General features: G+C 35.9%; 3 protein-coding genes across 6 annotated transcripts; 1 reads left to right on the top strand and 2 right to left on the bottom strand.

Annotated features, from left to right (window-relative positions):
• Positions 1 to 724: 724 nt before the first annotated feature.
• zmat5 (zinc finger, matrin-type 5) lies at positions 725 to 4,678 on the bottom strand. 2 transcript variants are annotated; one of them, XM_067484457.1, is made up of 6 exons: positions 4,528 to 4,678; positions 3,479 to 3,652; positions 3,257 to 3,319; positions 3,075 to 3,155; positions 2,806 to 2,914; positions 725 to 2,698 (listed from the first exon to the last, which is right to left on the bottom strand). In XM_067484457.1, exons 2-6 carry the CDS (start codon positions 3,603 to 3,605, stop codon positions 2,551 to 2,553), a joined length of 528 nt encoding a protein of 175 aa, XP_067340558.1. In that variant the 5' UTR covers positions 3,606 to 3,652; positions 4,528 to 4,678; the 3' UTR covers positions 725 to 2,550. The 2 variants fall into 2 exon arrangements, with proteins under 2 accessions (XP_067340558.1, XP_067340559.1); XM_067484458.1 differs by having other exon boundaries at positions 4,588 to 4,665.
• A 54-nt stretch (positions 4,679 to 4,732) lies between these two features.
• Positions 4,733 to 5,423, top strand: uqcr10 (ubiquinol-cytochrome c reductase, complex III subunit X). Its single transcript, XM_067484459.1, has 2 exons — positions 4,733 to 4,899; positions 5,099 to 5,423. Exons 1-2 carry the CDS (start codon positions 4,759 to 4,761, stop codon positions 5,147 to 5,149), a joined length of 192 nt encoding a protein of 63 aa, XP_067340560.1. The 5' UTR covers positions 4,733 to 4,758; the 3' UTR covers positions 5,150 to 5,423.
• A 668-nt stretch (positions 5,424 to 6,091) lies between these two features.
• Positions 6,092 to 10,365, bottom strand: gal3st1b (galactose-3-O-sulfotransferase 1b). Of its 3 annotated transcripts, XM_067484455.1 has the most exons (4): positions 10,026 to 10,151; positions 9,878 to 9,946; positions 7,942 to 8,084; positions 6,093 to 7,873 (listed from the first exon to the last, which is right to left on the bottom strand). In XM_067484455.1, the coding sequence occupies exons 3-4, from the start codon at positions 8,061 to 8,063 to the stop codon at positions 6,724 to 6,726; spliced, it is 1,272 nt and encodes a 423-aa protein (XP_067340556.1). In that variant the 5' UTR covers positions 8,064 to 8,084; positions 9,878 to 9,946; positions 10,026 to 10,151; the 3' UTR covers positions 6,093 to 6,723. The 3 variants fall into 3 exon arrangements, with proteins under 3 accessions (XP_067340554.1, XP_067340556.1, XP_067340555.1); XM_067484453.1 differs by lacking the exons at positions 9,878 to 9,946; positions 10,026 to 10,151 and adding an exon at positions 10,203 to 10,365 and having other exon boundaries at positions 6,092 to 7,873; XM_067484454.1 differs by having other exon boundaries at positions 9,878 to 10,131.
• Between the last annotated feature and the right edge of the window lie 893 nt (positions 10,366 to 11,258).

Genomic DNA, 11,258 nt, shown 5'->3' with positions numbered 1-11,258 from the left:
CTTTTGAGTAATCTAAATACCAATGTGTATTTCTGAATTATCTTTCTCTCCTCTCTTGTTGATAAAAGTTCATCTCAGTTTCCAGGTTATATTTGTACTCTTTTACTGTGTGACATTAACAGTAATTTTAATATCAAGAATTGAAATACACATTTTCTTTATGTAACTGCAGTTCTGTACAGGTCACTGCATCAATTATACACTAATGTAAGTGGTGTCTAGATGCATGTAGTCCAATAAAAACCAAGGCATTAAAAATGAGCCGGTGGTTTGCTTTTCTGGTAACCAATGTGACAATGTTTACATAGTAAAACGGGATATGACAATTTTTTTTTTTAAATGTGCATTTACTGTGTACATTTTTAAACAGTCTTAGTCATTGCCAATGACCAGTCGGGATCTTCTGGTCTGACAGCACTGTCGATGCACTGTCTGGCATGTTAAGGACTCATTAGCGCACACAGTCTGCAGTAAAAGCCACGTTTACTTTGAGCTCTAAAACTGTGCTTCTCATAATAGCATTTACACAGGCACATAGAATAAGAAATATTGAGTGACTTAAGAAAAATAAACCACACATTATCAGCTACCATTAAAGGAAGCCAAAGAGATGACTAGCAATGAGGAATAGAACGTAGATAAGAAGCAGGAATACCATTTTGTTTAGGGTTGAGAATGCACCTATATGGTCCCTAAGCTCCTTAATGAACAACTGGACTAATGATTTTCTATAAATAGACCAAACTTTAATAAATACAAATTACTGCTGCAGAGGGGGGTGACTTGTGTCACACATTGAATGGAGATTGCAGGGCCTAACAAAAAGTAACAACAAGCTCATTACAATTTAAAAAATTGTTTTAGTAGAAAAGAACAAAAATTAGCAACTATCTTTTTACAGCCTCGCCTCTATTAAAGGTAATGTATGTAATGTATGTTTTCTTTTAAAAACACAAAAGTTACACATTCAGTGCTAATCACCAATACATCTTGTAGGTACTCCTGTGGTCTAACAAAGCAAATCAAGCAACTTTCCGACAATAAAACTTAAATTTAGAACTTTAATCTAAATCATTAGTTTGCAGTCTTTACTATTCAGGAAGTGAAATGTTATTTTCCAGGTCCTGGGCTTAAAAAAAAGTCATAAGATCAGTGATTTCCCCCTGTGATGCACAGGATTAAAAAAGAAAGATTTCCATCTGCTCAGCAATCCTCTATTCCTTCTGGGACTACTTCAAATGCAACTCCTTAGGAGTCTCACTGTAAAGGATGACTGACTGGTGCAACTATCAACGGCAACACTGACATTCTCAATATTCACTTATGAGATTTATTTTGCTTTGCTTGAAAATTGCTTGGTTTATGTTTATGTGTTTTATGCTAATGCAACTAACTAATTTATACCAACTAATTCAAAACATATTTTAACTCAAAAGACTTGACATCTTTACAATAAAATGTAAAAACAATAAAGAATTTGGTAGCACTTTGAAGCTTAGTAATAACAGGGTAATAGTTGGGTAATATTTTGGAAAAAAAAAAAACAAGGTCATGTATGGCTAATATTTATAAGTAGCAGCAGTAATATCTTTGTATTAACAAGGTAATGTTTGTTAATAATAACAAAGTAGAGTTAGGTTGATATAATAACCATGGTAGTTACTTAAGTACTTACTACAGTAGTATGGTATACGCTAAAATGAATTTATCTAGATAGTAAGAGTCTAAAAACATATTGGTTATACTGATGATGATATGACAGCTCCCCAGCAGTGAGGTCGTTTTAAAGCATGGCTGCAGTATAGGTCACAACCCCCTAACCTCCATTTCAGCAGATGGATGGATTGGGTTTTTTTGTTTGTTTGTCTGTTTTATTGTTTGACATGAGAAATGCCACAGGGGCAGAGGGAACAAAGCAGCATGTGAAAGAAATATTTTAATTAACTTTACAATTGTTTATTCATTGCAAACATTGTAAACTGACCCGATGCTGCAGTCAACAGTTCCCTCTGCTCACTTTTGATGTTATTACACAAAAACAATCAGGTTAATTACTACAGCTATGGTGTTTATTACCTATGGGATGTTGGCCCATTTCCTAAACATTGCTTATACCGAGTTATTACCTGGTTATCACTTTATTATTTTATTAATGATATTATTTTATTATTATTTATATTATATCTTTTTATACCTTTTTACCAAGAAATGTGCCACAATTACTATGCTATTATATAGATATTACTTCTACATTACCTTGTCATTTCAATATAGCCGCACTATTCCCCTGCTATTAACAAGCTGTAAGGTGCCACCAACAATACGGCAAAAAAAAACTGTACAGCTCATAAAATATCCCTAGCTACAGAATAAATCACATTTATCAAAATGAAGTGGAAATTTAAATCTTTTGATTATCAACTGACATCCCCATTTGAAACACTTTAAAGTGAACAAGACATGATCTCTTAATAACAACTTTTTACAATTCTATTTCTTTTAATGTGACATATCCACTAAATAGAATTTGAACTATAAAGTGAATATCTCTCAACCCCATTCAGTGTTCACTTTGACTTTCCATCCACCTGGAGGGGGAGGTAAAAGTGAGGGTGGAAGGTCATGAATGGAGAGGAGCTGTTGAGGTATCTCACTTTCTGCTTGGTCCTCTTCACTGTCCTGCTTAATTTTTTTAGCTCTGTTGAGATAAATTATTAAACAGATGAATTCTAAATCAACAGGAATAACCACTTGCCATGCTAACCATGTATGAATGAGAATTCAAACAAAAATGAATATTCCTACCCTTTGCTACCAAGGGCACTTAGCTTCTTTTCCCGTCTAGAGAGCCATTCTTCTATACTTCGCTTAGGCACATTAATGTCCGTAGTGTCCTCTCTAAGTTGTCTTTCATCTAAAAATTGGGAAAAATCTTAGTCTAATAAACATATAGCATTTTACAAAGATGCATTTAATTTGTAAAAAAAATACTTGGCAACATGCATTTGTGCACTAGCAATTGCACTGAACAGTATTTGCTTGATGGAGAGCTCCACCTTTTTGATGCAGCTTACCTTCCACCTGCCTTTTTAAGTTAAACAATTCCTCTTCGCACATGTGAGAAAACCTGCAATTAGGGCCAAAATCACAAATTCCTAAAAACAAAAAGCCCAGGAAAACATTATCACAAACATAAGTTTACTAGAATTTCCTTTTGGACAAATATTTACTGTTATAAATATAAGTGTTCTGGTACCTTTCTGGAGAAATTTCCTGCAGGGTTTCTTTGTTTGCTCATCATACAGAATGGCTGCAGCATCTGTAAAACAAAAAAATATATGGCTGTTTGTATAATCTTCAATGTAAACTGCAAAAATTACAAAATGAAATGCACACAGTACTTAATTCATAAAATATCAGTCATAAAATATAGCATGTAATTTATTCAGTTGCACAGATGTCAGAAAACATGTCTCACCTCTGAAATAGTCAAACCAGGCCTTTTTTGCTCTGTGATGCTGAACACCATTCAGATGTTTTTTCCTGTTATGCATGTTGTCCTGAAAGGACCGGTCACAGTAGTCACAGTAGTATCTCTTCCCCATGGTGCAGCTTATATGATCAGCACCAGCACAATATCACCTTTTAAAATCTTAAAAATAACCATAAAAATACAAACAAAATAAATGATGTCAACACATGGTGGGTAACTTGTTTTTGTACAGGTAATGTTACCATATATTCCAAATAAATCACTGATTATACTTAGAAATATGCAATAGTCTTTTCTCAAAAGAAAACATAATCTTATGATTTGACAAACGTTTAAATATGGCAGCAAAAATGTAGCCCGCATTATCAATTGATCTTCTCAGAACTATCTATCAATAAAATATCAAAAATGTGTCATAATACAAACCATAAACATATATAACTTACAATATATATAATCAATGAAAAGCATGAGCTAAGCATTGTTTGTTAGCTGACTATTGAAGTTACTATGTAATTGGTGCTTAGTGCTAAATTATACATCCCTACATAAAACAAAACCGAGGTTTTGACATCTGTATGTCATGTATTGTTGGCTTTCTATTAAATGTCACAAAAACAGATTTAAACGCTACTCTGAGAAAAGAAATCATTACACTGGAAGCACAGTCTGAAACCAACACAATCTCTATTTTCCTAAAAAAAAAAATAAAAACTGTTTGCAACGTCACATGCAAGACAAGTTGTATTTTGCTGCCACCTACTGGTTGCGTTGAAAATGCCAGTAGCCATCATTAAATATCAGCATTAAAATGTTTTCCTGTTTAACTCAGCCAAAACATCTTTACAAATATACTAAACATGGAAGTGGGTAGTCTGGTGCTCGTACAAATACAAATTATCCCAACGTATCCAAACATTTCCTCGTAATAAATAATTGATAACGTTAGCTATTGTTAGCTTAATGTAACCTAAAGGTAATTCTTGAACGTCAATACCCATAAACACTGTATTTAGACATATAAAGGAACAGACCATTGATGGGAAAATGACGTCTTCTTGTCTTCTGTTGCACCCTGATTTTAAAGTACTTACAAAATAAGTTTGTTTTCAAGTGATGAATAAACAAGCAAAGTCCTGCTATGATTCCCCTCGCTGCTGAAACTACGGTATCTTTGCAGGGTCACTAGCATTTGAGAAAAAAGCGCTTTCCTTAAGCGGAAATGTTTTCATGCAGCGTCCGGTCTTGCGCACTACACCCCCAACATGGCGCTAACAAAGTCAGTCTACAACCTGCTGTTCAGGAGAACGTCTACTTTCGCCGTAACCATCATGGTTGGAGCGGTATTATTTGAACGATTATTTGACCAGGGTGGCGATGCGATTTTTGAGCAAATGAACCGAGGCGTAAGTGTGTCTCTGTGTGTCTTATTGATTGTGTTATGCTGACCTTCGCAGAGGGCGAAGTGGCGTTGACGTTAGCAGCTAGCTTTCCGGCTAAGCAGCGCAATTGTGTCCCTTTTTCATCCTTACAGTCAACCCTATTTGTTGATACGTGCTGTTTCTGTCTCATTTCTAATGTTATAAAATATGCATATAATTATAGAAACTGTGGAAACACATCAAACACAACTACGAGAACAAAAACGAGGAATAGGACGCGGCTCCAGGCTTATCCAAGGCTAAAGTGCAACTCTTGTCACACTTCCATCATCCATTCTTCCCGGCCTCCACAAAAGAATCTAGCAGCAGTCTACATGGACAGTGTGCCCAGAGTCGTGTCCACTATCATGCCCAGGCTGGCAGCGGCCATCAGACCGACCGACGTGACTGAACGGGTCCTGTCACCACATTCTCCCCTCCTGTTATTTGTAATGCCTTCCTTATACTCAGATTGTAAGTTGTTAAATTAAACGTGTTTCTGTCTCACAGATCTTGCAGTGTTTTGATCTATCATATTAAATATGGTATGCACGTCTTAATGTATTTTTATATTGACTAGAATAATTATGTCATAGCACAATTTACCCATTGCTTCATATAAACATGTAAATATATTCTGTCTAATGTGGTATGCAAGTGTGTTTGCATAGAGCCTTTATTTCAGGAGTTAATGTTTTAACATTACTTGTAAATTGGTTAGTATTTTTAGGTTTTGACTTATTAGATTTTTAAACTCAAACAGTTTGCTATCTGCTATCACTATATAAAAAGCAGAAGATAAGTAACAATGTAAAAGAGCGGGAAAACAAGTGTTTCAGTGGCAAACACTGCCCGTCTATCAGGTAGGCTGTTTATCATATCAAAATATAGTATTGAAAATGTTATATTTTTAAAGTGGCCGATCATAGATGCTGCTACACAGATATATATATGCGTGAAAATAAGATTATGTAATGTTTAATGAAACAGTTTTTTTCTGCACTGTTGTATTCGCCTAATAAGCTCCCTACAATTACCACTTAACATCTTTTACTGAAGTGAAAGTACATCACAGAATATCCAGATTTTACCTAGAGTTTAACAGTAAAATTATCCTACTAGGTAAACTACTTTAAACAGTACTGATAGAAATGTAAAACGTACCATAATTGTAAAACAGGTTAAAGATCACCTAGCCGTATTCTGGAGGTTCAACATAGTTTTAGTGTAGTGTGGATTTGCAGCATCACTAAAACTTGTTTGGCAGGCTACTTGTTTATTCAGCTGTGACTTAAAGGTCCGTGACAGACAGTTGAGTGCCGTTCTCAATAATAATTAACCCTCTGGATTCCAGTTTGTTTTTTTACCTGCTTGCTTTACAAACTTTTGCACTAAGCTACACCCTGATATCCATTTTTTAGTAACATTGCATCATGCAAAGTTTCAAGACAAAGAATAAAATATTATTATCCGTAATTGTGATATTTGGAAAACAGTTCAACTTAGCACCATCCACTCCTTTTAATACTGAGCCCTGGTCCACTGATACTCTCTGCATGTCCATGCTCAGTGGCTATTTGAAATCTTGTAGGCTTCAAAAATGTCAACTCACAATCACATCCCAACGTAACGTATTTTTCAACCCATGTTTAGCACTTTGGAAGGTTTACAAAAGCACATACAGTATATGAGAATTCTGATCTAAGGTGTCATATTTGGAAATCTGAATAATAACTGCAATATCCAAAGAAAAGTTTATTATTAAACTAAGCCAAAACATTTGTCACATATAAATCTTTTTAATTCAAGTCAAAGTGTGAAAACAGCATCTTTTAACCATCCCCATAGACTAGTGAGCCACAGGCTAACACCAAAATCTGATAAGTACTGTATTTCAGGTGTGAGCATTTTTTCACAAATTATCCTTAATTTAGGTTCAATTTCTTTCTTCATATTGTACCCAAGAATGGAAGACTCTCCAACTGGCTGCCAAGGCTGGAAACGTCTCTCCTTAATGTTTTTTGCTTCAACTGCATCCCCACCTTCAACACAGATGGCCTTCATCTCAGCATTTCTTCTCCTCAGCTCGTTTACCTCCTGTTTCATTTTTTCTCTTCCATACACTTCTATTTTGGCCCAGAAGATGTCATGAAAGTGCTGATAAAGTTTCCAATCAGCGCCATTCCACTCTAAAATTTTAGCTCTTAACTCAGGGCTCAGTCGAGATACAGATGAGTTCTTGCGAGCATTCACCTTCAAATACAGAATGTCATCCATGGTCCAACGGAGTTTGTCCTTAAGCAGGATGAGAGACTCCTCAAAATAGTCTGCCATGAGGACCAAATCAAAACGTTTTGATAAGTTATGAATATTAGTCATTACACGAGAATCATTAGCCTCAAGGTTGTTATCAAAGCCAAAGTCAAAAAAGAGCAGATTTTTAAGATAAAATGAGTTATAAGCTTCTGGACTATAGAAGTTTTGAGGGTCTGATAGAAACCTTTCTAGTTTGTTTTCTCCATTTATCCTCCAAGTTAAAGGAATTGTTCTGTGATAATAATGGAACGACGACTCAAAGAGATCTGCTGGGTTACGTAAAATGGTAACGTACACAGCATCTGGAGGTAGGAGCTTGGCCACTTCCTGATGGTTAAAGCGCATGTGATTACACACAATGTTGAAACAATCACCAGGTTTGTAGTCCTTCACATGGGAGCACAGGAAGGGTGATGGGTAGAAGAAGTCATTACTCCCATCTGGAAATGCAAACTTAAGATTGTGCTTTTCTCCAAATCTGAAGAGAATGTTAAGTATGGTGCTACTAGCAGTTTTATGAGTCTTCATGAACATGATGTTCACTGCAGGGGAGGCCTCTGCCGGCTGGGATTCTGCTATTTGAGTCACATTTTTCTGCAGCAATCCTGCCATGCTGGGAGGACATCTATTTTCTTGGAAGACCCTGTAAATATATTATATCGATAAGTAAACAAGCCTACCTTAACTAACGGTTTTCATTCAAATATTTACCTGTTCTTCATTTGTAGTGGATTTGTCAAGCTGTACAGCACCAGCATTATGTTTGTCACTAAAAACCAGAGAATCAGCCCTCGTATGACAGATGTGTCCTTATTTCTTTTGATGCCAAACATTTTTAAAATCCAAATGCAAACCTAAAAAACAAAACGAGCATGCATGAAAATATGAAACCTTACAGGAAACCACCAATAAGCCTTTGGAGTTTTTAGACACACCTTTGTGAATATTGTTGTGTAACTGTTGAGTTGTGTAATTTTTGAGTACAGACACAACCAACAGTTATTTGTTTTTGAAAATGTTACACTGAGTATATAAAGCAGTGACATTTTGTTTAAGCTATTTCAGCAAAAAAGACCTTTTTTCAGCTTTGCTAGTAAAATTCAATCAGTGCTGAAGCATTCACTGTCCTTTTTTTTTTTTTTTTTTTGGAAATGCTTTTACTAGCAATTTTAGCTATTTTCCTACTTTCACCATTTTTGTTACTTCTGATGGTGAAAGAAAATATTTAGCTCAGTGTCACTCGTTGATAAATTAACATAATAATTTACTTAGTTTGTCATGAATTAAGATTTGTTTGTGCATTGAATTATAAAAATGAAATCATAAATTTAGAAAAAGTGTGTTGATGAAAAACATTGTTTACTCAGTTAGCATGTAAATGTGTTAATACTCAACACATATGAATGTTTTAAATACATGAGGTACATGTATCATATACTGTAGGTTACTGTAAGTACTATCAAGTTATTACAGCTTTAATGATGTCAAAGTACATATAACACATATATTATCATGTATTGACAATAAGATAAAGTTCACAGAATAAACAAATCACAAGGTTGTAACTTTGCTACACCCAGTATGTGCATACATGTAAACAGTGCAGGACTTTCATTACCTTATTAAAATGTATAATTAATAGACATTTTTAATTGTCTTCAATCAACTCAGAGCAGCTGTTATATATCCTGCCTACTGCTTATGTGATAAAATGGAGGTGTAGTGGGCAGGACACCACTGGTGCTGCCTCTGTGTTTGATAATTACTGAGACATGAACACAAACTGTGAAGGGGGCCAGTGAAGCAGCAAGAAGAGAAGTGAGATCAACACAACAGGGCTGTCTCTCTCTCTCTCTCTCTCTCTCTCTCTCTCTTTGCACGACAATCAGTTTCTGTGAGCTGGTTTCTGTGGCAAAGACAGTCCAAGAGGGAGGGACTTGTGCAGTCGTGTGAAGTGAAGGGCAGTTGCATGTTGCATATGATACGCCTTAAAATAAATTTTAATGCCAATCTTATGATTTTAAAAACAGAATGCATTAAATGAGAGGGGAGGTGTGTGAGCACTATCATCTCTGCAGGTGCCTGCTGTGGAATAGGAAAAGGGGGCATTGAGTACTGGTATAAAATTCCCAAGAGCGCTGCTTTATCATTGTTTCTGAGACCCCATATTTACAGTGGAAACATGTCTAAGGTTCCTCACAACAAACAGCAGAGATGGAAAGAGAAGAAGAGACACTAATATCAAACACTCAGCTCAAATCAATGTAAAAGAAAAATTACTCAAAGAAAAAAATGGCTTAACAAGAAAGTGGATTACAGCAGAAAGTGGTCACATGCTTATTTAAACGTAGTGAAAGAATGACTAGAAATACATTCAAAGACACATAAAATGAAGTGCCCTTGTATCCATGCTTTTTCTAATCTTCTTATCTGACACGGATAGACATCTAGTCCTTTTGTTACGAGTATGTGAGAAAATATGTACGAGCTGCAATCGGAAATGATCAAAAAACCTCAGCTTTGAGTCTTTAGCTTCAAATATATCACTTCTGTCCTGCGATCGTATAGGACAGAATTGTCCCATGAGTCAAAGGGCAGCGCAGTGGGTTCATCAGTGGTAGATACACAAATAAAAAGTTTGCCTCACCTGCAGATGACAGGATTGGTTTCAGCCTCGGAGGGTCAGTATCCCCTCTCTGCACTCGTGTCTCTTCGACTGAAAATAGTCGGATATAAATACTATTGCTGCAGGGTCTGGCCTGATTTGTAAAAAGGGACACTATTGGTGGTCTCACCTCTAGCCTGTATTGATCAAGTTTTCTGTGTTGGAGAACGCAGTATCTGTGCTTTATTCAGGCTGTAGCCACACTATTAAACCTATGGTTACCACACCAACAGTCTGACTACTTCTACGCTGTAATGTATGAAACTACGCTACGCACATTTTCCAAGAAGCCAGCCGCCTGTATTACCTGTTTTCCAGATTTTTCTTGGTGAGCCTCCTGCTGCTCCAGCCGCAGATTCTCCACCCAACAACAGGGTTGGTCCTTCTTTTGTTTTTTAAAAATGGTCCAATATGAATTTGTCATTTATCTTCTTTCTATTGACAGTGGTGGCGTGTTTGCGGAGGGGCGTATGGAAATCCTGTCGATACGTCAGAGCGCAGTTCGCCGCCCGTCACCTGACCAAACACAACCAGACAGCCTGCGGGTGCTTCTCTTCAAAAGGCACCTTTTGCATAATGTTTATTTACAAATACGAAGATATTTTCCGATGCTGTTTGGCTTTTCAAACACCTGCTTTGATTGTTACTGAGATTCTTTGACAGTGGGCAACTGAGCTTCAGATGTTTAAAGTTTGTAATGTGCACTCACGCTTTGTGATCGAACTTAATTTTAGTTGCTTTGATAGTGATCTGCTTTATTAGTTTGTTCACCCAACCGTGGCACGTACGTGGGAAGACGTTACAATGTACTGTACACACACAAACACCAATAAAGGTGTCATGTTGTATACTGTATGACATCAAGATACTGATCCAGTCCTGCGGTTTACTCCAAAAAAATATGAACAATAACTCTTTTCATATATTAAGGAAAGATTGCACTTTTTACTCCACTACAGTTACAGTTGAGTGCAAAAGTTTGCATCCCCTTATTTTAAAATAGCAAAAAAAATTAAACAAAGATTTTCAATATTAAATGCATATTTCGAAATTAAAAGTTACATTTTAATTAATTACTCAAAGAGGATGCAGACTTTTGCACAAATTGTAAGGGTTAGGTTTCCATCCCTTTGCATTAGATTTGTAGGGGGATACAAATTTAACCCTAAACATAAAACAAAATAATAAATTAAATAAAAAGGACATTTGTACTAGATAACTGTGCATTAAATTTGTTGTAATGAAAAAAATGTTATACGCAATTTTAAAAAAAGGAAGATGCAAACTTTAGTATCCAACTGTATCTGGGCGCTTAAGTTGCTACTTAGTTTACTGATTAGGATTATTTTAGCTACACTATACC

The sequence above is a fragment of the Channa argus genome, chromosome 18 (assembly GCF_033026475.1).
Source record: "Channa argus isolate prfri chromosome 18, Channa argus male v1.0, whole genome shotgun sequence".
Taxonomy (NCBI): domain Eukaryota; kingdom Metazoa; phylum Chordata; class Actinopteri; order Anabantiformes; family Channidae; genus Channa; species Channa argus.
The sequence above is the reverse complement of the archived record's forward strand: the minus strand, read 5'-3'. Positions and strand labels throughout refer to the sequence as shown.